Source organism: Saccopteryx leptura, chromosome 10 (genome assembly GCF_036850995.1).
Source record: "Saccopteryx leptura isolate mSacLep1 chromosome 10, mSacLep1_pri_phased_curated, whole genome shotgun sequence".
Taxonomy (NCBI): Eukaryota; Metazoa; Chordata; class Mammalia; order Chiroptera; family Emballonuridae; genus Saccopteryx; species Saccopteryx leptura.
The window spans coordinates 8,654,559-8,682,151 of record NC_089512.1 but is presented as its reverse complement, the minus strand read 5'-3'; the positions used below and the strand labels follow the sequence as shown (position 1 = coordinate 8,682,151).

General features: G+C 45.6%; 1 protein-coding gene and 1 long non-coding RNA gene across 2 annotated transcripts; one reads left to right on the top strand and one right to left on the bottom strand.

Moving 5' to 3' along the window:
- Positions 1–3: 3 nt before the first annotated feature.
- LOC136381944 (uncharacterized) lies at positions 4–3,798 on the top strand. Its single transcript, XR_010747177.1, has 2 exons — positions 4–2,273; positions 2,694–3,798. It is a non-coding gene; the product is annotated as an uncharacterized lncRNA (long non-coding RNA).
- Positions 3,799–4,345: 547 nt separating this feature from the next.
- LRRC2 (leucine rich repeat containing 2) lies at positions 4,346–27,021 on the bottom strand. The gene is made up of 9 exons (XM_066350609.1): positions 26,934–27,021; positions 21,678–21,821; positions 19,964–20,171; positions 18,554–18,710; positions 16,216–16,352; positions 14,297–14,442; positions 11,599–11,754; positions 7,510–7,646; positions 4,346–4,588 (listed from the first exon to the last, which is right to left on the bottom strand). The coding sequence occupies exons 2-9, from the start codon at positions 21,800–21,802 to the stop codon at positions 4,539–4,541; spliced, it is 1,116 nt and encodes a 371-aa protein (XP_066206706.1). The 5' UTR covers positions 21,803–21,821; positions 26,934–27,021; the 3' UTR covers positions 4,346–4,538.
- Between the last annotated feature and the right edge of the window lie 572 nt (positions 27,022–27,593).

The following is a 27,593-nucleotide window of genomic DNA, read 5'->3' as shown; positions in this document are numbered from 1 at the left end:
CCAGAGACAGGAGTCAGGTTGGTGCTCCCAGGGCCTGGGGAGAGGGGAAGGGAAAGCCGATACTTCCTCTGTCCGGTTGAGGGGTGCTGCTGTTTGCTGGAGGGAGTAGTGACAAACGTGTTTGGGGCCAAGATAGAGTTGGTGGCTGCACAACTTGTGAATGCACTAAATGTCACTGAATTGTCCACTTTACAATGGTTCACCTAATGTGGATGTTAAGGGTTAATTTAATGTAAATTTCACCTTGTTTTTTTTTTTTTTTTTTAAATACTGAAATGTCATTCATTCTCCAGAGAACTGAGACAGAAGGGTCTGCAGCTCGAACCATTTGGAAATCTCAGGAACCCTAGGGGTCCTCCCACCAGAAAGTTTCTCCCAGACCCTCCGATGTCAGTCTGTCGAGGCATTACAGCCAAAGCGTTTGGGCGGCAACCCTGGGTTCTAAGGCAGCGGCCTCCAGGGGGCGCACGCAGCCGGGAAGGGAGGCAGGACCACCCACTGGATTCTCGCCAGGTCTCTGAAGCCAAGTACCTTTTAAAAAAGGTTTCTGTTCTGATTCATGAAAATAATTTTAAAACTCATTCTCACATTTTTTGTACCTAGAAATATGACTCCCAACAGTTTATGTGGCTACAATTAAAGTGGCAGTCGTTTACTACAAAGACTTTTTCTCCCTGGCCCCACCCCTCCCCCATCGTCTGCCCCTCCCCATCAACTCCAGTTCCCACAGGGACAGGGTGGCCAGGACCCGGCCCTGCCTGCACTCGGCCATTCCCTCTGGAGCCATCTCTAGAACTCTTCATTTTTCAGAACTGAAACTCTATCCCCATAAAACAACTTCCCTTTTTCTCCCTCCCCCCAGGTTCTGCTAACCAACATTCTTCTTTCTGTTTACATTGACTACTTTGAATGCCTCCTGTTACACACACAGTACTTGTCTTCTTGTGTCTGGTTTACTGCATTCAGCATCATGGCCTCAAGACTCATCTATGTTGTAGGATGTGTCAGGATCTCCTTTCTGTTTAAGGCTGAATAATATTTCATTGCTTGTATGTACCACATGTTCCTTCCTCCATCGATAAGATACTTGGGTTGCTCCCTCCTCTTGGCTTGTGAGTAGTGCTGCTATGAACATGGTGTATAAAGATCTCTTTGAGACCCTAGTTTCAACAGTTTTGAATATACGGGGTGGGGCAAATGTAGGTTTACAGGTGATTGTATGGAAAATAATATAATTAATAAATAATAGTAATGCAAGAGTGAAGTGTGTTTTGTGTACTCACAACTGTAAACCTACTTCTGCCTAACCCTGTATAATCAGAAGGGACATTACTGATTCACATGGTATTTGTATATTTAATATTTTGAGGCACCGCCACACTGTTTTCCGTTCTACTTTAGAATCTTCCTGTATTTTTATTGTTATGAATAAGTTGAATAGTATCTTGACAAGCACTGTAGTCAGTAATAGATTTGTTTGGGGTATTACGTAACATGAAATAATTAAATAGCAATGCAGTACTTTTTATTTAGTTATATGAACACCAAGACAAGACTTTTGCACAAAAGACTGGCTGTATTGAAATAAAATTTGCATAACTTCTGGACAGTCAATTTGTATGCAAGTTCCCACTTCCCCCTTTCCAGATATATTTCCCATTTGACGATACATAGCAAAACCTTGGCATGAAATAAAATTCCCAAATCATTCAAGTAGTACAACTAATAAATTTGCATTACATTGTTAGAGTTAAAAAAGAAAAATACAATTGTTTGAGGTTCAGTTACAGTGATTTCCCATTTTCCGATTCTTTCCATCTCTTAACCTACTTCTCAGAGCTTGTCTTTAAGTTGAAGCAATCCTTGACTGTGGTTTTAGAATGTTCTGCCTGTTTTACATATGTTGAGGATAAATTATCTGTAATTATAACCAGTCCACTGAGACAATATATTGGGTGTCAGCAGTCACCTTTTTTAAATGCACACCTGTGGGGACAGGCTGATTCTTCAGGACAAGAGAAAATAAGTCACCCTTCATTTTTAGCTCAGATTAACCTTGAAGAATCCAACTGCCTAGACCCATGATGTCCAATATGGTAACCATCTCTGGTTATTTCAATTTAATTAAAACTTTAGTTCTTGACTTGTGGTTCAGGTGATGGGTGAGAGCGACCCATTGGGGAGAGACGGGGGGAGGGGACTTTAGTTCTTCAGTCACACCTGTCATTGTTAAGTGCTCAGGAAGCACATGTGTCTGGCGGTGACAATACTAGGCACAGAGCCCTGGCCGGTTGGCTCAGCGGTAGAGCGTCGGCCTAGCGTGCGGAGGACCCGGGTTCGATTCCCGGCCAGGGCACATAGGAGAAGCGCCCATTTGCTTCTCCACCCCTCCGCCGCGCTTTCCTCTCTGTCTCTCTCTTCCCCTCCCGCAGCCAAGGCTCCATTGGAGCAGGGATGGCCCGGGCGCTGGGCATGGCTCTGTGGCCTCTGCCTCAGGCGCTAGAGTGGCTCTGGTCGCAATATGGCGACGCCCAGGATGGGCAGAGCATCGCCCCCTGGGGGGCAGAGCACCGCCCCTGGTGGGCGTGCCGGGTGGATCCCGGTCAGGCGCATGCGGGAGTCTGTCTGACTGTCACTCCCTGTTTCCAGCTTCAGAAAAATGAAAAAGAAAAAAAAAAAAAAAAAAATACTAGGCACAGAGATATAGAAGAAAGCCATCACTGCAGGAAGTTCTATTGGACAGCACCAGGCTAACTCGTGTGGGAGTCTATTCATTCATACATATATTTGAATATATGCATTTGTCCCTCTTAGTCACAAAAGCTACTTATCTAAGCTTATCTTCAACATACAATCTTGTTTATTTGAGTCCAAGACAGTGCTATAAAAGTAGATACTTGTGCCTGACCAGGCGGTGGCGCAGTGGGTAGAGCGTTGGACTGGGACACGGAGGACCCAGGTTCGAGACCCCGAGGTCGCCAGCTTGAGCGCGGGCTCATCTGGTTTGAGCATAGGCTCACCAGCTTGAGTCCAAGGTCGCTGGCTCGAGCAAGGGGTCACTCAGTCTGCTGTAGCCCCCTAGTCAAGGCACATATGAGAGGGCAATCAATAAACAAATAAGGTGCCGCAACAAAGAATTGATGTTTCTCATCTCTCTCCCTTCCTGTCTGTCTGTCCCTATCTGTCTCTCTCTCTCTCTCTGTCTCTGTCACAAAAAAAGTAGATAATTGTACAATTTCTCCAAACCATGATGTGATGTGAGAGTCCAAAGCCCTGTAAACAGTCTCACGAACCCCATCATCTGGGCCATGGCATCTTGGCCATGGGCAGAGCTCTCCTGAGATACCCTGAGGAAGCCTTGCTGGGACCCCTCACCAACATGCTGGGACCCCTCACCAACATGGATTAGTCATTCCTGCTATACTACATGGCCACCTTAAAGGGGAGATCCCAGAGGGCATTGCCTCTGCTTCCTGCTCTTGGATGGATCCCAGGACCCTGAGGTGTCCACACAGGGCAAACGGCCATCCAGGCAAACCGTGCAAGCTTCTCATAGCCAGCAAGACCCACCTGTCCTCCACTAGGGCACCAGCACACCACCAGGTGTCCCTGCCCTGTACACAGGCAGTCACCTGAGCCCGCCCTTCTACCTTCCAGGCCCAGGTCATACCCAAAGTCTCTGCTGAGAGCCCACTTGCAAAATGTAATTTAAATCATATGGAAATAGAAGTTTGTATAAACCCAAGGAAAATTATTCCCAATATTACAAATAATGCATTAAAATTCTTTCAAAATAACCTCTCACCTGACTAGTCCAATATAAACGCTCTTTTCACGACCCTTTATCCCCTTGATTCCTAAAAACCACACCATCAACTTCAGATTTGGTCGAAGTTATAATGTTAAAAATAATAATACAGCCTGACCAGGTGGTGGCACAGTGGATAGAGTGTCGGACTGGGATGCCGAGGACCCAGGTTCGAGACCCCGAGGTTGCCAGCTTGAGCGCGGGCTCATCTGATTTGAGCAAAGCTCACCAGCTTGGACCCGAGGTCGCTGGCTCGAGCAAGGGGTTACTCGGTCTGCTGAAGGCCGGCGGTCAAAGCACATATGAGAAAGCAATCAATGAGCAACTAAGGTGTCGCAACGAAAAACTGATGATTGATGCTTCTCATCTCTCTCCATTCCTATCTGTCTGTCCCTATCTATCCCTCTCTCTGTCTCTGTCTCTGTCTCTTTAAAAAAAAAAAAAAAATCTAAAATATTAAATGTGCATTATTTGGAAACAAGTATATGCAAATGAACCTTTAATATCAATACTGTATATAAACCCATTTATCAATTCTTCAGTCCACAGAGAGAAGTATTCATATATTTGAAATTTGAAAATCATTTTTCCTAACAAAATGACTTCTAGACTTTGTGGTTGCTAACCTTCGTGCTTAAGCACAAGCCATTACACTAGATGACATGACCCACACCATGAAGATTTACGGCTCCACGGACAGGGAGAGTCTGCCGTCTTCCGATGGATAGTATCAAAGCTGAAGGCTAAAAGATACTTTGGTGGTATAGCTGGGAACAGATTCTGCAACAAAAGGAAAACACACACTCAACCGTTCTCTATGTCATCATGAAGTGTACCTACATGCCTATATACACAAATTATTGCCACTTCATATTTTAAGTATAGAGATAAGGACATGTATCACCATTGTCAGCCATCATAATGAAGTCATATTCTAGAAGTATTTATATCTAAGACAGAATTGTTAACTCTCACTCTTTTGCAATATTTCCAACCAGCTCACACAGCTACATCAGGATTCTGCAAACCACATGACCCTAAAATAATAAAAGTTGACAAAATAGAAATAGACGGTCGAGAACTTGGGACTGTGGGTACCAGGTGGAAGGGGACATGGATTATAAAAGAAGTTTGGACTATTTCTATTCCAAGTAGGTCCCTAATAAGTATAGATTTTCTCAATCTTGTTCTTCCCATTGCTTACTACTCTTTCTCTCTTCACAGCTGAATTTTGTCCAAGGATGGTCTATACCAGTGGTCCTCAACCTTTTCTGGGCCACGGACCGGTTTAATGTCAGAAAATATTTTCACGGACTGGCCTTTAAGGTGGGATGGATAAATGTATCACGTGACTGAGACAAGCGTCAAGAGTGAGTCTTAGACGGATGTAACAGAGGGAATCTGGTCATTTTTTAAAAATAAAACATCGTTCAGACTTAAATATAAATAAAACGGAAATAATGTAAGTTATTTATTCTTTCTCTGCAGACCGGTACCAAATGGCCCACGGACTGATATCGGTCCGCGGCCTGGGAGTTGGGGACCACTGGTCTATACAAATGATTCTTGGACCCAAGGCATCAACATCACCTGGGAACTTGTTATAAATGCACATTCTCAGGCCCTACCCCAGATCTGATGAGTCAAAAACTCTCAGGGGTGGGACCCGCAAATGAGTCTTAAGTTCACTAACATTTGAGGCCTGAGGGGTTTTACTTCCTCATTGTTCTTGAATCACACATGGTTGGAGGTCTCTGTGGACTCATTAAATCTTTTTTTCTGTTTAGCCATGGATTCTGTGACTAACTCAGACATTAGTCTAATGAGGAAGGAGAAAAAAGAGGGAAGACAGCATGATGAAGAAAAAAAATTTTTTAAATATTCAAAGACAGGCCCAACTACAAGTAGGTCAAACCATTAAAAAATCATTATTTTTGTAGGTTACAACCAGCTAAATATTGGCAATATTATTTGGTTCAATATAATATGAATACATCAGGGATATAATTATTATAATTACTTAGAAATAAGTGAATCCATTCAAAATTTATCACCGCTAAAGTTAATTTTTAAAAGCAAATTGTTTTACTGCTGGCCACAAAAAGCTGAAGCTTAATGCTTATTTTCTCTTATTCTTTCTGTATTTTTCCATAATAGCACTGAAACATAATTATGAGTAAATTAATAACTACAACAATAAAGTTTTCACAAGAGGAAAATTATGCAACCCAAAGATTAATTTTGACAAATAAATGGTTTTGTTATTTCAGGTTTACATTTAACATAAATTTTTTTTTTTTTTTTAGTGAGAGGAGAGGGAGGGGACAAAGAGACAGACTCCCATGTGCACCTCAACTGGGATCCACCAGCAAGCCCCCTCAGGGGTGATGCTGTGCCCATCTGGGGCTGTTGCTGGTTGCTCAACAACCATGCTATTTTTAGCGCTTGAGGCAGAGGCTCCAGGAAGCCATCCTCAGCACCTGAGCCAACTCACTTGAACCAATCAAGTCATGGCTGCGGGAAGGGGGGAGAGAAAGAGAAAGAGAAGGGGGAGGGGTGGAGAAGCATGGTCACTTCTCCTGCCTATCCTGACTGGAAATCAAACCTGGGACTCCCACAGCCGGCCAACACTCTACCACTGAGACAACCAGCCCGAGTCATAAATTTCTAATTTATTTCATAATATTTCAGCATTTAAGATTAGGGATTATTAGATGAGAGGTAACTGTATAGAAATGTTCTTAATTTAGTTGAACAAAAATTTAATTTGCTAAATAAATGGTGTGTTGTTTTTTTTTACTAATGTCATGAAACTTCTGAATATCTGAATCTGATTAATTGTCTGCAGACATCCACTAGCCGGAGAGGAGTAAATTCACATACATTATATTTTCTGAGGGTGACTGAGAGAACCTAGCCACAGGTGTTCAAAGTCCTGGGAACCAGGGCGACCTCCTCCCTAAATCCACATACATCACAGCTTCGCATCAGGTTCACACCTAGCTCACCAAAGAAGAGAACTGAAAAATTAAGGGATCACTCTTAGGCATCCACGCCCCAAAAAGAGGTGGCATTAGAAGGACAACTAATTTATGCCTTTATTTGCTTATGCATTCTTGTGACAGGTGGAAAGGGCTCTAAGCCTTCTGTAACACTTTGGAAACAGCCTGGGAAAAATCCTGCCCAACTGTTCTGCGACCTCCCTGCTCATCTGCATTACCCCCACCTTCTAGGAAACCAGAATTAAATGGACTACTTTATCACTCTGCATATTGTGTTTTTCCTTCTATGATTTTGATGTAGGTGTACCCTGGTTTATAATAAGAGATGACTTTCTGATGTTGAATTTACATGAATTTTGAAATGGAATCTTATTTTCCCATTAACTAGAATACTCTTTTCATCCACGTCATTTAGTTAAAAACTCACATACAACTAGTCATGCAACCCTCACGTTTTACGTGTATGCTTCTCTGTGAAATATTTGATGGTGTATCAAGCATTCAGGTGCACTAGACAGATCAAATATTTTAAGGAAATGTATCTTTTTTTATTTTTGGTACATAGAAAAATAATTTACAACATAAACTGCCCCTAGCCAATTAACTTTTTGTCAACTTGACTTATATCAATAAATGTGTTGCCTAAGTATATGAAATTCTGTATAATCGTTTTAAATAGTTTAAGTATGAGCAACCTACCTCTTTCTTTAAGATCTTCAATATAGGCTTTCATAAATTCTTTGTCAAAGTGTTGACGATCTTGTTCACTTTCCATCATTTCTTCACCATCTTGACACTGGGTGTTATCAATAGGATTGTCCATAAGGTTTACAAATCTATTCAAGAAAATATAGACAATATCACTTTTTCCCTTGTACATTTTTTTTTACAGGGACAGACAGAGAGTCAGAGAGAGGGATAGATAGGGACAGACAGACAGGAACGGAGAGATGAGAAGCATCAATCATCAGTTTTTCCTTGCGACACCTTAGTTGTTCATTGATTGCTTTCTCATATGTGCCTTGACCGGGGCCTTCAGCAGACCGAGTAACCCCTTGCTCAAGCCAGCAACCTTGGGTCCAAGCTGGTGAGCTTTTTGCTCAAGCCAGATGAGCCCGCACTCAAGCTGGCGACCTCGGGGTCTCGAACCTGGGTCCTCTGCATCCCAGTCCGACACTCTATCTACTGCACCGCCGCCTGGTCAGTCTCCCCTGTACATTTTTAACTATAAAATTTCTCCTATAGGAAGTCAATCTTTGTGGTCCTAAATCCCAAGTTCCTACTTATTCTTGAAAGTTACAGTTGACCTCATAAAATGAGCATCACCAGTTAGAGCTCCACTGTGGAACCAGTCTTAAGGCAGAGACCACTCAGAGCCTGAGGGGGAAAGGAGAGCTACTCAGCCACATACAGTTTCCAGTTAATCTTTTCCTTTTAATTCAGCGGTTCTTAACCTGTGGGTCGCCACCCCAGCGGGGTCGCCTAAAGCCATTGGAAAATACATAATGCACATCAGGTATTTACATTCCGAATCATAACTGTAGCAAAATTACAGTTATAAAGTAGCCACCAAAATTATTTTTTGGTTTGGGGTCACCGCAACATGAGGAACTGTATTGCGGGGTCACGGCATTAGAAAGGTTGAGAATCACTGTTTTAATTGTATTTAATGTCTAAATATAGAGAAAGCAAAGAAGTTTTTATTCCTACGTAGACAGACCCCTTCAACTTTTCCTTTGCAATCTCTTTCATTGAATTGTTATTGTCCTTCCCTATCTCCCCTCTGAAAAAAAATCTTCCTATATTTTATCCTTCTTCAATTTTTTATCAAAGTAAATCACTGTACATATTTTTAAATTTACATAGTGCAATGACACTTTTTATTTAAAGCAGTAGTCGCTCGCCCTAGCCCTTCGTTCCTCTCTGACCCAGACGCAATCTCTTCCACTGGTCAGCCACTATTTTCACTCAATCCATATAAAATATCTTTTATCAACAGCAAATATTTCAGTGTTGTTCAATCAAATAGAGACATTCCTTCCCTTCTCTTCAGTTCCCCAACCCGCTACCCACCTCCCAGTTTTTCTGTTCTATACCTTTACTTTTTGAACATTTTGTTATAAACATTTTCAAACATTCAGAAAAGTTGAAAATTTGTCGCAATACTCCTGTATTTCAAAATTATCATTGCTGCTTTTAGCTTTTTGTTTTTTTGTTTTGTTTCGTTTTGTTTTTTGTATTTTTCTGAAGCTGGAAACGGGGAGAGACAGTCAGACAGACTCCCGCATGTGCCCGACCGGGATCCACCCGGCATGCCCACCAGGGGGCGATGCTCTGCCCACCAGGGGGTGACGCTCTGCCCCTCTGAGGCGTAGCTCTGTCGCTACCAGAGCCACTCTAGCGCCTGGGGCAGAGGCCAAGGAGCCATCCCCAGTGTCCGGGCCATCTTTGCTCCAATGGATCCTCGCTGCGGGAGGGGAAGAGAGAGACAGAGAGGAAGGAGAGGGGGAGGGGTGGAGAAGCAGATGGGCGCTTCTCCTGTGTGCCCTGGCCGGGAATCGAACCCGGGACTTCCGGACACCAGGCCGACGCTCTACCACTGAGCCAACCAGCCAGGGCTAGCTTTTTGTTTTTCAGTTATACTTTCAAATCCATTTTTCAAGTTACAAGAAGGAAATCTCACTGCAGTGATGGTTAAAATCGTATTATACTTAAGTATAATTTTTGGAAGAAATCACATCTTTATTTTTCTTTTTATCCAGAAAAGATAGTATACCTTTCTAAATATTCAAGACCTCTTTGATATTTCTTTTGGAACACTTCTTAGCTCTCTTCATATAAGATAACTATTTTTTCAGGGGGGTTTTCATAGATATTTTGTATTTGAGTTTTATTACTGTTACTGCCATTGTCTCTTCCATTCTTTTTCTATAGATTGTTTCTAAGAAGTCAGAACGTTATTGCCTTTTTAACGCAAACTTATATCTAGTCCTTCTGTTGAACTGATATATAGCCACAGAGTGCCCATCTGATTCTCTTAGATCTCCAAGTCCTACAGTTATATTGTTTGATATGACTTCAGTTCCCTGCACATAGGTTACAGTTTTACCCTGACCACAGGCTCCCCTCCTGCCCTTGGATGTAAGCTCTGCCTGCCTCAGTTGCCCAAATGTGGAAGGGGTCGTAGCGATGGCTCCTGCTACCCCTCTCACCAGCGGGCCTCTCTTACTCAGACAGCATTTCTAAGCCAGCCAAGGACAGTGGGAAGCCCATTCCAGTGGAAGGAGTCGTGTGGGTCAGGGAGAGAAGATGTCTTAAACCCCTGTTAAACTTGTGCTTATGCAGGAACGGATTTGGTCTCTCCCTCCGCAATAATCAACCTCTTTCTTTCTGTTTGCTATGCCCTTTACTGTGGAAACCAGAACATAATAAAGATTTATGCTGAGATCGACCCGTGGTGGCACAGTAGATAAAGTGTCGACCTGGAATGCTGAGGTCGCTGGTTCAAAACCCTGGGCTTGCCTGGTCAAGGCACATGCGAGAAGCAACTACTACAAGTTGATGCTTCCCATTCCTTTCCCCACTTTTCATTCTCTCTATCCTCTCTCTAACAAACATAAATAGCCTGACCAGGCGGTGGCGTAGTGGATGGGAGCGTTGGACTGGGATGCAGAGGACCCAGGTTCGAGACCTCTGGGTCGCCAGCTTGAGCACGGGCTAGTCTGGTTTGAGCAGGGCTCACCAGCTTGGACCCAGGGTCGCTGGCTCAAGCCGGGGTTACTCGGTCTGCTGTAGCCCCACGGTCGGGGCACATATGAGAAAGCGATTGATGAACAGCTAAGGTGTCACAACGTGCAGCGAGGGACTGATGATGGATGCTTCTCATCTCTCCGTTCCTGTCTGTCTGACCCTGTCTATCCCTCTCTCTGACTCTCTGTCTCTGTAAAAAACAAACAAAAAAAAACATAAATAAATAAAATCTTTAAAAAAAAAAGCATTTATGTTGATATGAGCATTGGCCACTGAGAACTGGTATTCCCAGGGAAATAGCTCCTTGATGGTGGTTTGAACAAGAAGCTGATGTTCAGGGAAGATGGGTCTCTGGACTCAGTGAGGAAGTGGCTCTCACTGGAGTGGCCTCAAGGGAAGGTTCCTGGGGAGGCTTCAAGCTACTGGAAAGGGGCCAAAATAGTCTCAGGGCAGAGGTGATCGGGGATCCCCAGAGCTCCACATTCTGGCAGGATGCATGAGCAGGGAGCCAAGGGGACACGCCATGGAATCGGCCGCAAGGGAGTGACAGGCCCGGGAGCCCCCAGCGTCGCCCTGCTGTGCCTTCAAACAGCACAGAGCCTTGTCTAGAAGTCCTCTGAGCTCTCCCTCTCCATGGCACTGTCCAAAACCTTCAAAATCCTGTCAAAAGGTATCAGAACTCCCATGAACCAGGATCAGGGTCTCGGAGTACAAGGACCAGCTGACGCGCCCCAGCTCCAGACGCTCCGTGCCCCTTACCTTGTGTCTGAACGAGTCTCTGCTAGCATCTCAGCTCTACTCACTTTTTTTTTTATTTTTTTTTTAACTTTTCTTTTATTAATTTTTTTTTTTTTAGAGAGGAGAGAGAATGAGAGAGAGAGAGAGAGAGAGAGAGAGAGAGAAGGGGGAGGGAGGAGCAGGAAGCATCAACTCCCATATGCGCCTTGACCAGGCAAGCCCAGGGTTTTGAACCGGTGACCTCAGTGTTCCAGGTCAACGCTTTATCCACTGCGCCACCACAGGTCAGTCTCTACTCACTTTAAAGGTGTGGACGAGTCACAAAGGGCGGTTGGGAGCTCCACCAGATGGTCCCCGCTGACGACTAACAAGGTGAGCTTCTTCAGGTTAAGCAGGGCGTAAGGAAGGTAGGTCAGCTTGTTCTTATACAGGAGAAACGTCTGGAGTTCTTCCAGCCTATGAAGGAAAAGGGATCAGAACCAAGGACTTAGCTTCATGGCGAAGAAAGCCAGAGTGAATGACAAAGAAAGCCTAGCAGGAAATCCTGACTCCGTTTATCTGTTATATGTGACCCTTATGAGAAAAAAAAAACTAACTTCAAAAATTAAATAAATAAAGTCATAGCAGGTGACACTTTTTTTTTTTTTTTTTTACTGGCTTAATTGCCAATAGAAGACCCAGATACAACCACAGCATAAGCAAATTACACACTATGCAGTAGGCGGAGATGGAGCCTAAAAATTCAATATATCCTTCCAGTATGAATTTATTTCCACTGCGCTATACACCTGAAACTAATACAAAATAGTGTTGAATACAAACTGTAATTGAAAACTTTTTTTTTTAAATCAATATATTCCTCCAAGTGTCTGCCTCGTTCCAAGCATGAACAGGGCATGGGAGAAGTCATACTAGAGCTGGCATGAAAATAAACAAACTTCAGCAATTGTTTCCTTTCGTATATCTTAAAAGCACAGTCATCCCCCTCTCGTCTATTTTCTAACTTTAAAACAGGGAGAAACCTGCAGGGAGGAAAGGAAATCAGCCAGTTAGGCTCCCAAAGCATTTCCCTCTATTTTCAGTTGTATTCTATCTAACTTAGTGACCCTCTCTCCAGGTTCTTTTCTTTCGTTCATTTGCAAAATCTTGACCAATCCCATAAATGTTTTACAAAGTTTCTCTTGTGTTTCAAACTAAAACAATTCCCCTTGAGTCTCACAACCTGAGAAAGCCTCTAAATACATCAGCTGTACCAGGAGTAGAAAACAGAAACAGATGGCCGACGGGAGGAAGCCACTTTTGGTGCCGATAACCTGACAGTTTACTTATGCTACCTTAGAAAGAATGCTGTGGATTGGATTCCAGGAAGCCAGAGGTTTCGTTTCATTCACCAATTTATTTATTTATTTATTTATTTATTTATTTATTCATTCATTCATTCATTTTTAATTCGGTGAGAGGACAGGAGGCAGAGAGAGACTCCCACATGTGCCCAACTGGGATCCACCCAGCAAGCCCCCTAGGGGTGATGCTTTGCCCATCTGGGGCTTTGCTCCATTGCTTAACAACCAAGCTCTTCTTAGCGCCTGAGGCAGAGGCCATGGAGCCATCCTCAGCATGTAGGGTCAACTCTCTTCAATTGAGCCATGGCTGCTAGAGAGGAAGAGAGAAAGAGGGGCAAGGAGGAGTGGAGAAGCAGATGGGTGCTTCTCCTGTGTGCCCTGACCAGGAATCAAACCTGGGACATTCACATGCCAGGCCGACACTCTACCACTGAGCCAACCAGCCAGGGTCTTCATTTACCACTTTAAACCCAGCCCACTCTCCAGGCCTGCCATACAGAATGAAGAAAGGAAAGAAAGAAAGAAGAAAGAAAGAAAGAAAGAAAGAAAGAAAGAAAGAAAGAAAGAAAGAAAGAAAGAAAGAAAGAAAGAAAGAAAGAAAGAAAGAGAAAGAAAGAAAGGGAGAGAGAGAGAAAGAAAGGGAGAGAGAGAGAAAGAAAGAAAGAAAAGAAAGAAAGAATCTTACATAATTCAGTGTAATAATTATTTTTAAACATGAAATAGCTACAAGGATATAATTTGAAAACCTTACTAAGCATACCAGTTTTGTTTGAAAGATTATATATATAATAAATCAATAAAAAAACTAATAAAAATTATCCTCACTGATATTCTAAACATAGAGTTGATATGTTTCTATTCTATATGTAATAATTTTACTTTTCTACTTCTGTGGAATAAAGAAAAGTTAATGATGCCATTCTATTGGGAACCAAAGTAAATTAAAGTTCACCAAGACAAAGACGATTTGTTCAAATGCACGTATACAGGGTAGGTAAAAGTAGATTTACAGTTATTCATATGGAAAATAATATAATATAATAATTAATAAATAATATAAGAATAAACTATTTCGCCTGACCAGGCAGTGGTGCAGTGGATAGAGCGTCAAACTGGGATGCGGAGGACCCAGGTTCAAGCCCCTGAGGTCGCCAGCTTGAGAGCGGGCTCATCTGGTTTAAGCAAAGCTCATTAGCTTGGACCCAAGGTTGTTGGCTTGAGCAAGGGGTTACTCGGTCTGCTGAAGGCCCACGGTCAAGGCACATATGAGAAAGCAGTCAATGAACAATTAAGGTGTCGCAACGAGAAATTGATGATTGATGCTTCTCATCTCTCTCCGTTCCTGTCTGTCTGTGCCTATCTATCCCTCTCTGACTCTCTGTCTCTGTATAAAAAAAAAAAAAGAATAAACTGTTTCACATGCTCACAACTGTAAAACTACTTTTGCCTACCCCTGTATATGCACATGTATGGATGTAGACTAGAAATTGTTTTATTATATAAAGAACCAAACTAATTTCCTGGACACAATGAACTCGGGAAAATTCATTGATTTCCACGAATATTCATGTGTTATGCAAGTTTATAAATGTTAACGGTGTTTAAGATGTTAGTAACTAATTCATACACCTCACCTTCAGAATGCAAGTAGCTACCTGTCTATATCTTGTGGCAGGTCATTCAGGCTATTGTTGCTAATATCCAACCACTGCAAATTAGACATCCTCAGGACACAGATCGGGACACTGGAAAACTTGTTGGCTGAGATATCTACGAATGTAACTTGCTTCAAATTACTTAACTAGAAAGGAACGACAAAATATTGTAGTTACTTTTGTAAGAGTGAGAATTAAGTTCAACTCATAACTTTTTGATTGATGTCTCTTCCCAAAGGCATTTCTATGGATATATGCAAGTATTTCGGACCTCTGCAACCTGCCTGGGTTGCTAAGATAAACAGCACACGGTGGCTGCCTTTGAGGAGTTGGTGATTTCATAAACAAGCGATGTAATTTTATATAGTAAATGGCAAGACGGAATTCTTAGGGGGTAATGGGTTGGTGAAACGTACATTTATAGTGGGTGAATTTTATGGTATGTAAATTATATCTCAATAAAGGGGGGTGGAGTACAAGAAGGTTGCTAGGAGGCTGTTGTCCCAGTTCAGATGACAGACAGCACGGGCTTGGCCGAGGGTGTTGGTGGAAAGATGCAGGGAGTGGTCAGATACCGAACATCTTCTGGAGGTGCTGCCCAGCGGGACTGGCTTACGAGTGGATATGGCACATGGGAGCAAGAAAGGTCAGAGGTGACTTGGCTTGCTTCCAGCCTAAACATCTGAGAGAAGACTGAGCCAGGTTGAGCCATTCTCTAAACTGGGGAGGGATGGAGACTGACACTGTGCAGAGAATCATGATACTCAGTGGTGTCCCCTCACCTGGACCACTTTTGGGCATTTCCTGGGGCAAGATGGATGCTGACTTAGAAGCAGCCACTTCCTCCCACACGGAAGTTTTCGGGAAAGGAAATTAATGCCCCTTCCAGGACTATCATCTTGACCAAGGCCTTGTCAGAACCTTGCCCACAATACATTTTTAGCCTTTTATTACCAGCAGGATTGTGAGATTTTTATCTCCCTTCAGCACAAGAAGCTTGTTTAGTTTTATTTGGCAATAAAAGCTATTCATGTTAATCTGCTCCATTTTATCAGAAAATGATTTAAAACCATTTCTCCAATGAACACAGACCAAAAGAAACTAATAATATTTTTTTTTGTATTTTTCTTAAGTTGGAAACGGGGAGGCAGTCAGACGGACTCCCACATGCGCCTGACCGGGATCCACCCGGCATGCCCACCAGGGGGCGATGCTCTGCACATCCAGGGCGTCGCTCTGTTGCAACCAGAGCCATTCTAGCGCCTGAGGCAGAGGCCACAGAGCCATCCTCAGCGCCAGGGCAAACTTTGCTCCAATGGAACCTCGGCTGCGGGAGGGGAAGAGAGAGAAACAGAGAGGAAGGAGAGGGGGAGGGGTGGAGAAGCAGATGGGCGCTTCTCCTGTGTGCCCTGGCCGGGAATCGAACCTGGGACTCCCTCAGGCCAGACCGACACTCTACCACTGAGCCAACCGGCCAGGGCCTTTTTAATTAATGGACTTCTTAATCTGTAGGACTGTGTTAGTTACCTACAATTTTTGTTGAGGATATAAATCTTTTTTTTTCTTTTCTTTTTCTTTTTTTTTTTTTTTTTTTTTACCCCTTGTATTTATTTCCAACTGCTTCTACTTCATTTCACCATTGTGGATAAACACACTGGGTTCTGCATGACAGCCAACAGAGATCATATGTTAAACAGGCATTAAATAAAAATATCCTGCATAAGAACAGGATTATTTGGCCTCGTTTTCCTTTGATGGCATTTCTGAACTTAAATCAGGTCCTGGCCTAGCGTGAGAACATTTTAAAGACCTTATAATAGCTGGTAGAGGGTGATGGAAATCTTCTCCATATTATAGACCACTTCATGTCAGAAACCAAATAAAAGTAAATCATAGTGCAAAAATGTTTCCTTTCTTACTTCAAAGGGGAGCTCAGTTAATTCTAGATTTCCAGAGCAGTCCAGCCTCTCTAGATTTTCACAATCTCCCAGCTCCGGAGGGATGCTCTTCAGCTGGTTGAAACTCACATTGAGTTCTCTCAGGTTCTTCAAACAGCCTGTCACCAGGGGAAAAAAATGAACATCACAGGGTTGGTCCTTTAAGGTTTTTTAAGAACAGAAAGCAAAACACAATGTAAAACCTTTGTATAAATGTAATTTCAATGTCGTTATTTTAAGCACCTTTTTTTTTTGTTTGTATTTTTCTGAAGTTGGAAACGGGGAAGTAGTCCGACAGACTCCCGCATGTGCCCAACTGGGATCCACCTGGCACGCCCACCAGGGGGCAATGCTCTGCCCATCTGGGGCGTCACTCTGTTGCAACCAGGGCCATTCTAGCACCTGAGGCAGAGGCCACAGAGCCATCCTCAGGGCCCGGGCCCACTTTGCTCCAATGGAGCCTTGGCTGCGGGAGGGGAAGAGAGAGACAGAGAAGAAGGAGAGGGGGAGGGGTGGAGAAGCAGATGGGCGCCTCTCCTGTGTGCCCTGGCCGAGAATCGAACCCGGGACTCCTGCACGCCAGGCCGACGCTCTACCACTGAGCCAACCAGCAGGGCCAGCACTTTTTATTAAATGTCTGCTCATCTTTTATCCTGAGCATTTGGTCCTTGATCAGAGCTTCCCCTCCTCCTTCTCTTTACCTGTTTAACCCTTTGTGAAAGTAGAGGCAAGGTGAGTGGGGGGGGAGTCTGTTGGCCATGTCAGGCCCAGCGTCCCAGAGCACAAACCCCTCTGGAATGACATAAGGAATGCAATAACAGGCGATGGCTTTGGAGAGCGGTAACAGCTCCAGGAAGCACAGTGACCAGCCATGGCCTGTTGGTGGGCTCTACTGAGACGTGAGCTAGGTACCAAAATACACACAAAACTTTATGTACGCAGTGAATGACTCAAATAAGCATACTGTTTATAGACTGCATGGAATTCTTTTATCTTGGGCTTCACAGTTACATTGATTGAATTATGATGTATCATGCTTCATTAAGAATATGCTTTTAAATAGAAAATCCCTTTCACAGGCAGGAAGTGAACACACTCAGGATAACAAGCAACAACTGGATTGATGAAGAAACACTGCACGCCAAGTCTGTCTTGATTGAATGCAGACACAACCAGCTCCCAAACCAGAAACCGGCAAAGGAGCAATATTCCAAACATCGTGTCATGCATGTTCTAAGGCATTGAGCACTTGAACATTTTTTAACCTAATTTTTAAAATTGGGAAATCAAAAAAAAAAAAATTGGGAAATCAAATTACTGTTTACTTACACAGAGAAAGAGAAACAGTAACCACCACTTGTGGTTTATTGTGGTCTTCAACAATAAAACGAAGTATAAAATTTTGATCAGAATGACATAATAGCCCTGGCTGAGTAGCTCAGTTGGTTAGAGCAGGGGTCTCAAACTCAACTCAGCATGTGGGCCGCAGAGCAAGATCACAGCCGTTCGGCACAACAAGCACAATCGTACATGCAGTTTACTCAGTGTCACAAAACGGCCAGAAACTGTAGTTCGCATCACAACTGCTGTTAACTAAGCTAATATCTAGCTAGGATGCTAGAGAAATGAAAAATACAAGTAGGCCCCTAGGCTTACTTAATTTTATCCAAAATATTTTGAACTTTGTGGATTAGTCTGCGGGCCGCACAAAATTGTTCAGCAGGCCGCATGCAGCCCGCGGGCCACGAGTTTGAGACCCCTGGGTTAGAGTGTCATCGTGATATGCCAAGATCACAGGTTCAGTTCCCAGTCAGAGCACATGCAAGAATCAACCAATGAATGCATAAACAAAGTGTAACAACAAATCAATGTTTCTCTCTCTCTTTCTCTCTAAAATCAATAAATTTAAAAATCTTTTTCAAATGGCAGAAGTTAAACTAAACTTATCAATGGACTAATTTATGGGAACAATATGTTGCATTTCATGTTTCCATTAAAGGTATCATTGCATGTTTGTATTTCTACAGCTGAAAGGAAATAAAAAGTTTCTAAACACTGAGTTGCTCACCCATGAGACTTCTGGTTTCTGAGCATTTGCAAACGTCTGTATGTGCTGAGTTACACAGGTGAGATCTTGGCATCACTGCCCAAGGGGGACACTATGGACAAGCAGCTCTGGGGACACAAGAAATGGCCCTCTAGGCTACTTCCTGTTCCTGGGGAGTGCGGGGCGGACTTTTCACACAGCGTTATATCCCCTCCCCTCCCTTCCGCCAGCTGCCTGCTTACCAGAGGCCTGAGACTCTGCTCAGAGACATACCAATTTCAGCCGGAAGATGGGAGATTTGGTTTTTCGGCAGATCCAGAATTCTCATCGCTTGAAACAGCTGGATGAAAGTGGGAATGGTTTGAATCAGGGTGTTGTTTATGTGCCATTCTTTCAAGTGCGTCTGCTCCTTCAACGACTCTGGGAGCTCCTGGAACAGATGAATGACAGCAGTTGGCACTAGGTCCTAAATGTGTGCCCAAGTTGAGTAACACAAAGCCAAGGAAAACCCTGCACTTATTTAAAAAGCCAGGACTGAGAGAACTCACGTGCGCGCTAGGGTAACTAACTGCCAGCTCTCCGGCCACTCCAAAAAGGAAGCGGAGACACTGCGGTTACCACTAATCTCACAATAAGAGATCCGCCCATGAATTCATGATACTATCCGAATCAAAGACCCCGTCAGCACAGACAACCGGGCTCACACGCATGCCACAACATGTCTTCTTTATCTACAGAATGCCACTTTAACATAAAATAAAATCTGAAAGTAAAATCTGTCCACACATTAGATTGTTAAGTTTGGGCTGCATGTCCCTTCCTATGCAGTTGTTTTTTAAAATACTTGATAAACAGGAGGGAAAGAGCACCAGAGAGACGGTAAGGATTCCAGGCCGGGCTCTCCACAGGTGTCCGGGAGAGCCACCTCCCTGGGCCTGCACCTCTGAAGTGACAGAGAGGAAGACCCACGGGGCTCCCAGCCTTCCCTCACCCGGGTGGGTGTTCGGGGACAACACCATAATGGTATTGAGGAGAGCGTTGAGATTTGAGGGGGACTATTTGTCCGGTTGAAGAAATTCAGTTCACCAAGTGCTCCCTCTGCAAACAAGGTGAGCCAGCACTGAGGGGATGGAACAAAGACAAAGACAGCATGTGTGTCCCCTAACCACAGGGCGCCATCAGTAAAGTGTGGCAGGTGGGGGGGGGGGTGTCAGTGGGGTGGAGATGGCAGTCAGAAAGTCCACAGTGACCCCTCTGCTTGGCACTTGTAATGTGCTTCATGATCATTGCCATTGGATCTGCAGGTTAAGATTTTAACTTAAAAATTACAAAAATATTTTCACCCTAAATATGACTTCACATGGGCCCCCTAAGATAGGCAGAGTGAGTATTATTCAATCGCATTTGAAAGAAGAAAGCATTTATTTAAAGGCTAGGCGCTCCTGGGAGGTCCCCTGGATCCTCCTCGCTGCTCCCAGCCTGAAAGGATCCAAGTGGACCCCCAGCCCCTCCTCTTTCCAGAACGACACTGTCTTTCTGCAGGAGAAGCAGCGAGAACCCGGTGCAGAGCAGAACCTCTCTGAACCAGGAGCACTCACCCCGCCAAGGCCAAGACCTTGAGGTCGGCTTGCAGCGCCACCCTGAGCCTCCACTGGCTGCAGGTCCAGGAACACAGCGACTCACCTTCCAGTGCTCCCCCGACAGCTCAAACACAAAAGGGCTGCTCGCTTTGTCTCTGCCCTTGGAGGGTGAACTCTGCCTTATGAGAGAGTTCTTCTCGATCTTTTCCAGAAGCCTCATGCTGGTGTCTACGAAGCCATTCTTGCAGTACACCTCCTGGGGGACGCCCTTCCTCCGGCACTCCGCCACGAAGTTCCATTCTTCCTTTATCCTGAAACGTCCGACAGAGGCCTCGGTTACTCCGCGGCATCGCCCTTACCTGCCCAGAGAGGGCCACCTGGGCGCGGGCGCGGGCGCGGGCGCAGGCGCAGTCCTCCGCGTTCCCTGCGGTCTCCCTGACCCTCCGCTTTCTCCTGCCTCCCCCTTGTCTAGTTCCTTCTGCCTGGGGATATAGAGGAATCTTTAAAACCTCAGCGTTCTGAATTACTACCACCTGTGGTGGCTCACTGGATAAAGGGTCGACCTGGAATGCTGTCCCCAGTTCAAAGTCAGGAACATATGGGAGTTGATGCTTCCTGCTCCCTCCCCCCACCTTTTCTCTCTTTCTCTCCCCTCACTAAAATAAATAAATAAAAAAGCAACTTTAAAAAGATAGAAACCCCTTCTCTCTCTCTCCCCCCTCCCCTCCCTCTCTCTTTCCTCTCTCCTCTCTAAAAAATAAATAAATAAATAAATCTTTTAAAAGGCCTGACCTGTGGTGGCACAATGAATAAAGCACCAACTTGGAACGTCGAGGTTACCAGTTCAAAACCCTGGGCTTGCCTGGTCAGGCACATGTGGGAGTTGATGCTTCCTGCTCCTCCCCCCTTCTCTCTCTCTCTCTCTCTCTCTCTCTCTCTCTCTCTCTCTCAATGGGAAAATAAATACTTTTAAAGAGAGAATCACATTTTGCGTATTTTGTTTTTAACTTAAAGCATAGAAATACATCACACTTTGCAAACCTGATAGGGCCATTGACTTCCCCTGAGAATGGGTGTGCCCATCAGAATCCCGTTCTGCCTTTCCCAGATAAACCACGCCCGTAATGCATCACGCAAGAGTTCCAGTCTGGGTTTCTTCACAGGGAATAAAAATGACAGACACGCAGAGCCACTTGGATGTGCCACCTTCCTGGCCTGTCATATTTTCATCAGCCTTGTGCAGTGTTAATTCAATTATGTGAGTCACGTTTATCACAAATGCAGTTTTTCCAAAACACTCAATTTAGCTTTTCATCGACATAACAGCTCTTTTGCTCATATTACACGAGCTTACCTAATAGTAGTAAGCTTGCAAATTACATCATTGCCATCAAGTAAAAATAGCATCAATACAATGACTCTTATCTAGCATTCAGCTCGTGGGTGAGAGAGCTGAAGTGCGGGACAGAAAGCAGGACAGCAGGACGGAGGGCAGCCATCACCTGGCCGCACAGACGGGGAGAGCTTCCGACAGCCTCGTGAGCTACCATGGGCCGTAGAGGACTTCGGTGTGTCGCCGCTGTCTTCCCCGTGCCTAGCCCAGTGCCTGGGATGCACGTGGGTCCTGACAGCTCTGGGTGCTACTTTACAGGGATTGAACGTTCATTCTGGGCAACAGCGTGAAGGTTCTGAAGTTCAATAAGCAGGTGTCACTGACAGTGAGAAGTCCCGGAAGATAGCCCCCTGCAGAGCAAAACCGGAGTCTATCCAGGATCCTTACTCACTAAAGGAGCTACGAGCAAGTACAGAAAACATACTTTTCCAGTGCGCTTTTCTCGAGTCTCTCTGCCTCCTTCTGCTGCCGCACTTTGTGCTTCTTGACGCGAGTTTCCCATAAGGCTCTGACGACAGCAATGTCGAATACGACCACTTTATGTCCCATTTTGGGACCATGAAATTACCTGTTTAAAAATATATACATATAATATGTCAGCTTCGTCCACACACAGAAAAAAAAATAGTTTTATCATGAACTTCAAAATGAAACGTGAATGAATTAGGAATGTTCAGCCATTGTTTCTTCAACATATTTTTTTTTTGTACTGTACTCTTAACCCCCCCCCCACTCGGGGACTCTGATAACACAAATATTAGGCCTTTAGATATTGTTCCATAGATTCTTGAGGCCCTGTTTGTTATTGGTAAATCTCTCTCCCTCTCTTTTTTTCAGATCAATAATATCCAGCAATCTCTCTTCAAGTCTCTCACTCTTCCCTCGAATTGTCTCCATTATGTTTATAAGCCTATTTCAATTCTTGTCTATTTCATTTGGTTCTTTCTATGTTCTGTTTCTTTGCTGAGACTTTCTGTCTTTCCTCTCCTATCCCAGAGCAGAGGGAGAGTATTCAAGAAAGGGCTTCAGACAGCATTCTGGAAGTTGTAGTTTTCCCCACCGGAACAGCAGAGAGGTCCTTGATCTGGCCCGGCTGCTCGGGTTTGCTGGATGATGACCAGCCCCCGAGCCCCCGCCAGAGTGCAGCTAGAAGACAGCTGACCAGCATCCGGGGCATAGGTAGTGAGAGTCCAGGTGCAAGCAGGGACGGGAGGCCTTCAGAGCATGGACCACACAGGGACTTGCAGAAGGAGTGGCAGCTGGGAATGTAACCCGTGAGACCACAAGAAGCTGTGTGAAGGCCACGTGGGTGCAGAGAAAGTCCAGGTATAAGCAGGGGCAGAAGGATTTCTGAGCACATGGGCTACAGGAGGGCTCTGTTTTCTGGGTTGAAAGAGCTGCAGAAAGGCTACTCCTAGCCAAGGCTGCCAGGTTGAGAAGGGACCATGTTCTGGGCACACGGCTGGGGCAGACTCCCATAGGTGTCCCACTCTGCTGATGCCCAGCCCACACTGGAAAAGGCAGGAAGCCTCCTCCTCCTCCCACACTGTCTACTGAGGAATTTTAGTATTTGCAAGGACAAACACTTGAAAGAGTTCCACTGGGTTTCACAGAGTACATACATTGAAGGGCACATTCAGAGGGAGGAGGCGCTCCGCTGAGAACTGACACAGAAGGTAATCAACTTGGTTGGGTTTAGACCTTACATTCCAACCTGCCTTCTGTGGGCTGTGATTCTCCCATCAGAGCAGTCTTGACTTTGCAGCGCTGGTCCATGTGCTGATCTGCGATGGGGTGATGGTCTGTCTTGATGCTTGGTTCTAACAGATTTTGGCTGGTTAGGATCAGATCCACCCATGCAGCTTCTGGAGGAGCCCAGAAGTTCATAAACAACCTTGTGGGGTTGTCTTAAAAGCAGCTCCTCCAGCCCCAGTGGAGATGACTTCAGCTGACTGTAACCCTGGCCAGTATCTCGATCTTGATGGCGACTCCAGGACAAAGCCCGAGCCAGAACCACTCAGCTAAGCCATTCCAGGTCCCTGGCCCTCAGAAACTGTGAGATAATACATGTTTGTTGTTTTAAGCTGTTAAGTGTTGGGGTGATTTTGTTTCATAGCAATAAATAACAGGGTGGACAGTAAGGTAGGAGGCACTTATAAAAATCAGCCGTTTTTTATAGCGACATCTGGTGTCTATATATCCAGCTGCTTCTTTTGACACATATACTTGGAATGTCTTACACGTATTGCAAAGAAACATAATTCCTTTTAGAATCAACCCATCCCTAATTGCCTTAATTCCCATCTAAGGAATGACTCCACATTTATCTGGAGGTCCCTCCTTTATGCCTTCTGTTTGCTCACTCTGCTCACCCCTAGGCGGACATGCACACACACACTCTCTCATGCACACTCCCAATTCATCGCCTAAGTCAGGGATCCCCAAACTACGGCCATTTATTCGGCCCCCCGCCGCACTTCCAGAAGGGGCACCTCTTTCACTGATGGTCAGTGAGAGGAGCACAGGATGCGGGTGCAAAGTGCAGCGTCGCTCACGTACAGTACTACTTCCAGTGACGCGGGACACACGCATGCTCCGGAAGCGCGTCATATCACTTGTTACAGCTAGCAGTGACAAATATGGAACCGGACATTGACCATCTCATTAGCCAAAAGCAGGCCCATAGTTCCCATTGAAATATTGGTCAGTTTGTTGATTTAAATTTACTTGTTCTTTATTTTAAATATTGTATTTGTTCCCGTTTTGTTTTTTTACTTTAAAATAAGATATGTGCAGTGTGCATAGGGATTTGTTCATAGTTTTTTTTATAGTCCGGCTCTCCAACGGTCTGAGGGACAGTGAACTGGCCCCCTATGTAAAAAGTTTGGGGATCCCTGACCTAAGTCTTAGAGGGCATGCGATTCTTACCACCAATTAGTGTCACATCTGGCCTCAGTTGTGCAAAAATCACAGCTAGCTTCCTGACTTCCCACTCACCCACTTCCAACACTTCCAATCCATGTGCCACATGAGAGTGATAGTCGTTTTCCAAGGAGAACTAGATCATGCTGCCACCTGCTCAAGTCCTCCAGAGTCTTCCCTTTGGAATGAGGGGGACCCCAGCGCCTCACAGGGCCCAGGAAGCCCCTGGCATGATGTGCCCTGGGCCAGCCCCTCCCACTCACCTGGACTGCTCTCCTCAGTGTTCGGCCCCCTCCTGCTCTCCCCCCCTCAGACTGCTCACAACCTCCCTCTGCCTAGACTCTGTCCCCCATTCCTGTGGCCTTCCCACTCCTTCACGTGAGATAGATCTGCCTGTTGATTTCTCTCTCGGGCTCTTGCTTATTTTCTTCACAGCACATAACACAAGTTGAATTATTTAATCTTTTGTTTAATTACACTTTATCTGTCCACAGACCAAGATGAGAAGAACCACGCTTTACAGACATGAGCAACCGTGTGGGAGGCCCTAGATTTGGGCTCTGAGCCTGGCCCCCACAAATCAGGCCCCCCGGGCCCCTGACACTGAGCAGTTATCCAGTGACAACAGCTGGAGGGCTAGAGATGCCCAGCTCCTGCTTCTGAACCTCAACACAGGAACCTGTGGACTGAGCCATCTCACTCAGTGCGTATTTCTGTTCTTTGTTTCCGGGAACCCTAAACACCTGACATTGCTGGACACTCACTAAATGCAGAAAGATGCATTTGAGTCCTGGATCTAGAGGGGAGAAGAGATGCTGAAAGCAATACATTTCACTGCAGCAGCAGCGTGTGGATTCAACACCAGAGGCTGCCCAAGCTGCTGTGGGACCTGGGGGAGAAGGGATATCCTCAATTGTGTGTGGTAAGGGGTGGCCCTGCAGGACCGTAAGTGAGGAGAAATAATTTTCCATGCTCCATCCCCAACCCGGGTATGTCAGAATCACGTGTCCCCTGGCACCAGAACTCCCATCTCCACTCAGAAGTCATTTGCCAGGGTTCCAGGCAGGAGGGGAGACTTTCTGATTCACCTTGTCCTCTCCCTTTTTGTCAAATGATAAACTGGACTGAGGTGACCAGGGATGGGGACAGAGCTGACATCTGAGAGAATATAAGGTGGGAAGGATCAAGGGAGTCTGGGAGGAGACCCAACCAAGTCCACAATCCAGGCTCTGGGCCCTCCCTGGCGCTCCCCGTTTGAGGTCTGGAGAGGGTCTGCAGCGAGCGGGAAGCGGGGAGAGTGGCCGGAAGCCGGTGTCAGGGGGTCACCTGAACCAGCCATGGGGAGAGACCTGGCTCCCCTCCTCCCATCCTGTCCCTTGGGCAGGCCAGCTCCAGGTCACCTACAGCCTTCCCCCAGGGGCATGTCCCACATGAAGGAGATGCCTGTCATTGGCCTCACTGGACCCAGAGGAATGACAGCAACCAATGGGAATTTCTGATGACACCAAGGAACAGTGTAGACCCTATGGCAGGCAAGGGGCTTTAGTGGCACACAAATTTCATTTGTCCTTACATAAGGCCATTACCTGGATCCCAGAGTTAGAAGGCAGAGTGAGTTTTCTGATAGAAACAATGGTGTAAATAGGGGTTAACTATTCAAGTGAGGTGGGTATAGTCACCATATTTCAACCAAATTCAGAATTAAATTGCATTTTATGTCACATGATTAAGGTTTCCCTGGGAACACCCATTATTTTTATGATGATTTGTTCAACTAGAAATAGGGGGAGGGTGTCAGAAGCTACAGACGGGACTAAGAGGACAGTCGGAGAGGGCCTGCCAGGGGAGTCCTGACTCTCACAGCTGCGTGTCCCTGAGACGGCTACCTAACCTCTCTGAACCTCTGGGGTTCTCATGTAGACAAAGTGTAACCAGCTCTGAGCTCATAGGATTGCTGAGAAGATCACGTGGAATAATTGTGTCAAGTGCTTAATTAAGACTGTACCAGGCACTTAACGAAGCTCCAAATATGTCAGGTATTTTAAAAAAATCAAAACAATTAAGGCAGACACTGCTGCCAATTACATATAAGATGAAAAGGAGAGCTACATTAGTACGGGAGGATTTTTCTCTCTGGGCATGGCTAGCGGAGGGTGTTTGGAGAACACCCCAGACCCTGAGTTACGGGGAGGATCCCGTCCAGGGGGAGAGCTGCCAGCACAGCTGAGCTGCTTACAGAGGCCAGCAGTCCTCCTCTGGGTGTCCGGTCACTTTTTGACCCTCACCCCGGCCAGAGCCGGAGACAGTCTCTGGGAGGAAAGACGTCCCGGTCAGATGTCAATCATTCCCTTCAGGACACTGAAGAAGACACAAAGTTGATTTATCTGCCCTGGACAGCATTTGGGACCACAAAGTTTGCAGCTCAGCCTTGGGCACCCGGGCAGTGTGCTGGGAGTACCCACGACACAAGGAGCAGGAGTCCTGGGGACCCTGCCACAGCAGCAGCCCGGTCCCTCTCTTCCCAGCCCGCATTCAGTCCCAGCCCTTGCCCTGAAACGCAGATTACTGCGTAATCCTCAGCCCTGCACGTCAGGTTGGGGATGTTCGCCCGGGTCTTGCCGTAAACAAGGAGAGAACCGCCCCGGTCCTTCCAGCGGGTGCCACACACAAGGCCACCCTCCCGGTGCCCGCAATGCCCCCGGGTTTCAGGAGCAGCCGCTGGCCCGCGCCCCGCGCCCCCTCCACGACGGCCACCTACCCGTGACTGCGCTGCAGCCTGAGCCCCTGCCCGCCGCGCCACACGCTGGAGCCGGAAGCGCTCCAACTGCCCGAGCCTCTGCCGGTGCGCTAACGGGCTATATTTGTAAGCCGAAAACATGATCTGCGGGACATGTGCTGATAAACTATCTATCTATTCTATGTGACTCAGCCGGGCATGAGACAAAACAGACCTCGTAGGGGAGGGTTTGGCACAGCGAAAATGACAAGCCGGCCAACGTGAGCCTATAACCCGGGATTATCTGCACCTCCCGGGCAGGTTGGCCGGGCCTTTTGACATTGGAAATCCTAAAGTGTGTTGCATAAAACAGGCCAGAAAAGGGAAAGGGTCTGTGTCCCAGCACTGGAAGCTAGGACCTGCACAAAAAGCAGGATAAGAAAGCCAGGTGACCCAGGGGGTGAATAATATTTTTTTCAGTGTTTGAAGCAACAGATGTGGAAGGTCGGAAGGTCTTGATTTTATCCTTACTTTTTTTCCCCCTTTTAATTTCCTATAACGTATGTGAGTTTAGGTTCTCATAGAGATTTGACTAACTGGGAAAACATGCTTTGTTGATATCCAACATTGTAACAATTTGACAATTAGTTGATCCTCAGGAATGGGGCACCCCCATCCCAGTCCACACAACCCCCTCCCCCA

Bases quoted from the DNA above. Each gene is read 5' to 3' on its own strand.
- LRRC2 (XM_066350609.1), bottom strand. From the start codon at position 21,802: ATGGGACATAAAGTGGTCGTATTCGACATTGCTGTCGTCAGAGCCTTA. The intron at 20,172-21,677 runs GTATGTTTTCTG...CGGACGTTTCAG, and splicing joins GAGAAAAGCGCACTGGAAAA to GATAAAGGAAGAATGGAACT. The intron at 11,755-14,296 runs GTAGCTACTTGC...TTTCCTTCATAG, and splicing joins CTGCCACAAGATATAGACAG to GCTGGAAGAACTCCAGACGT.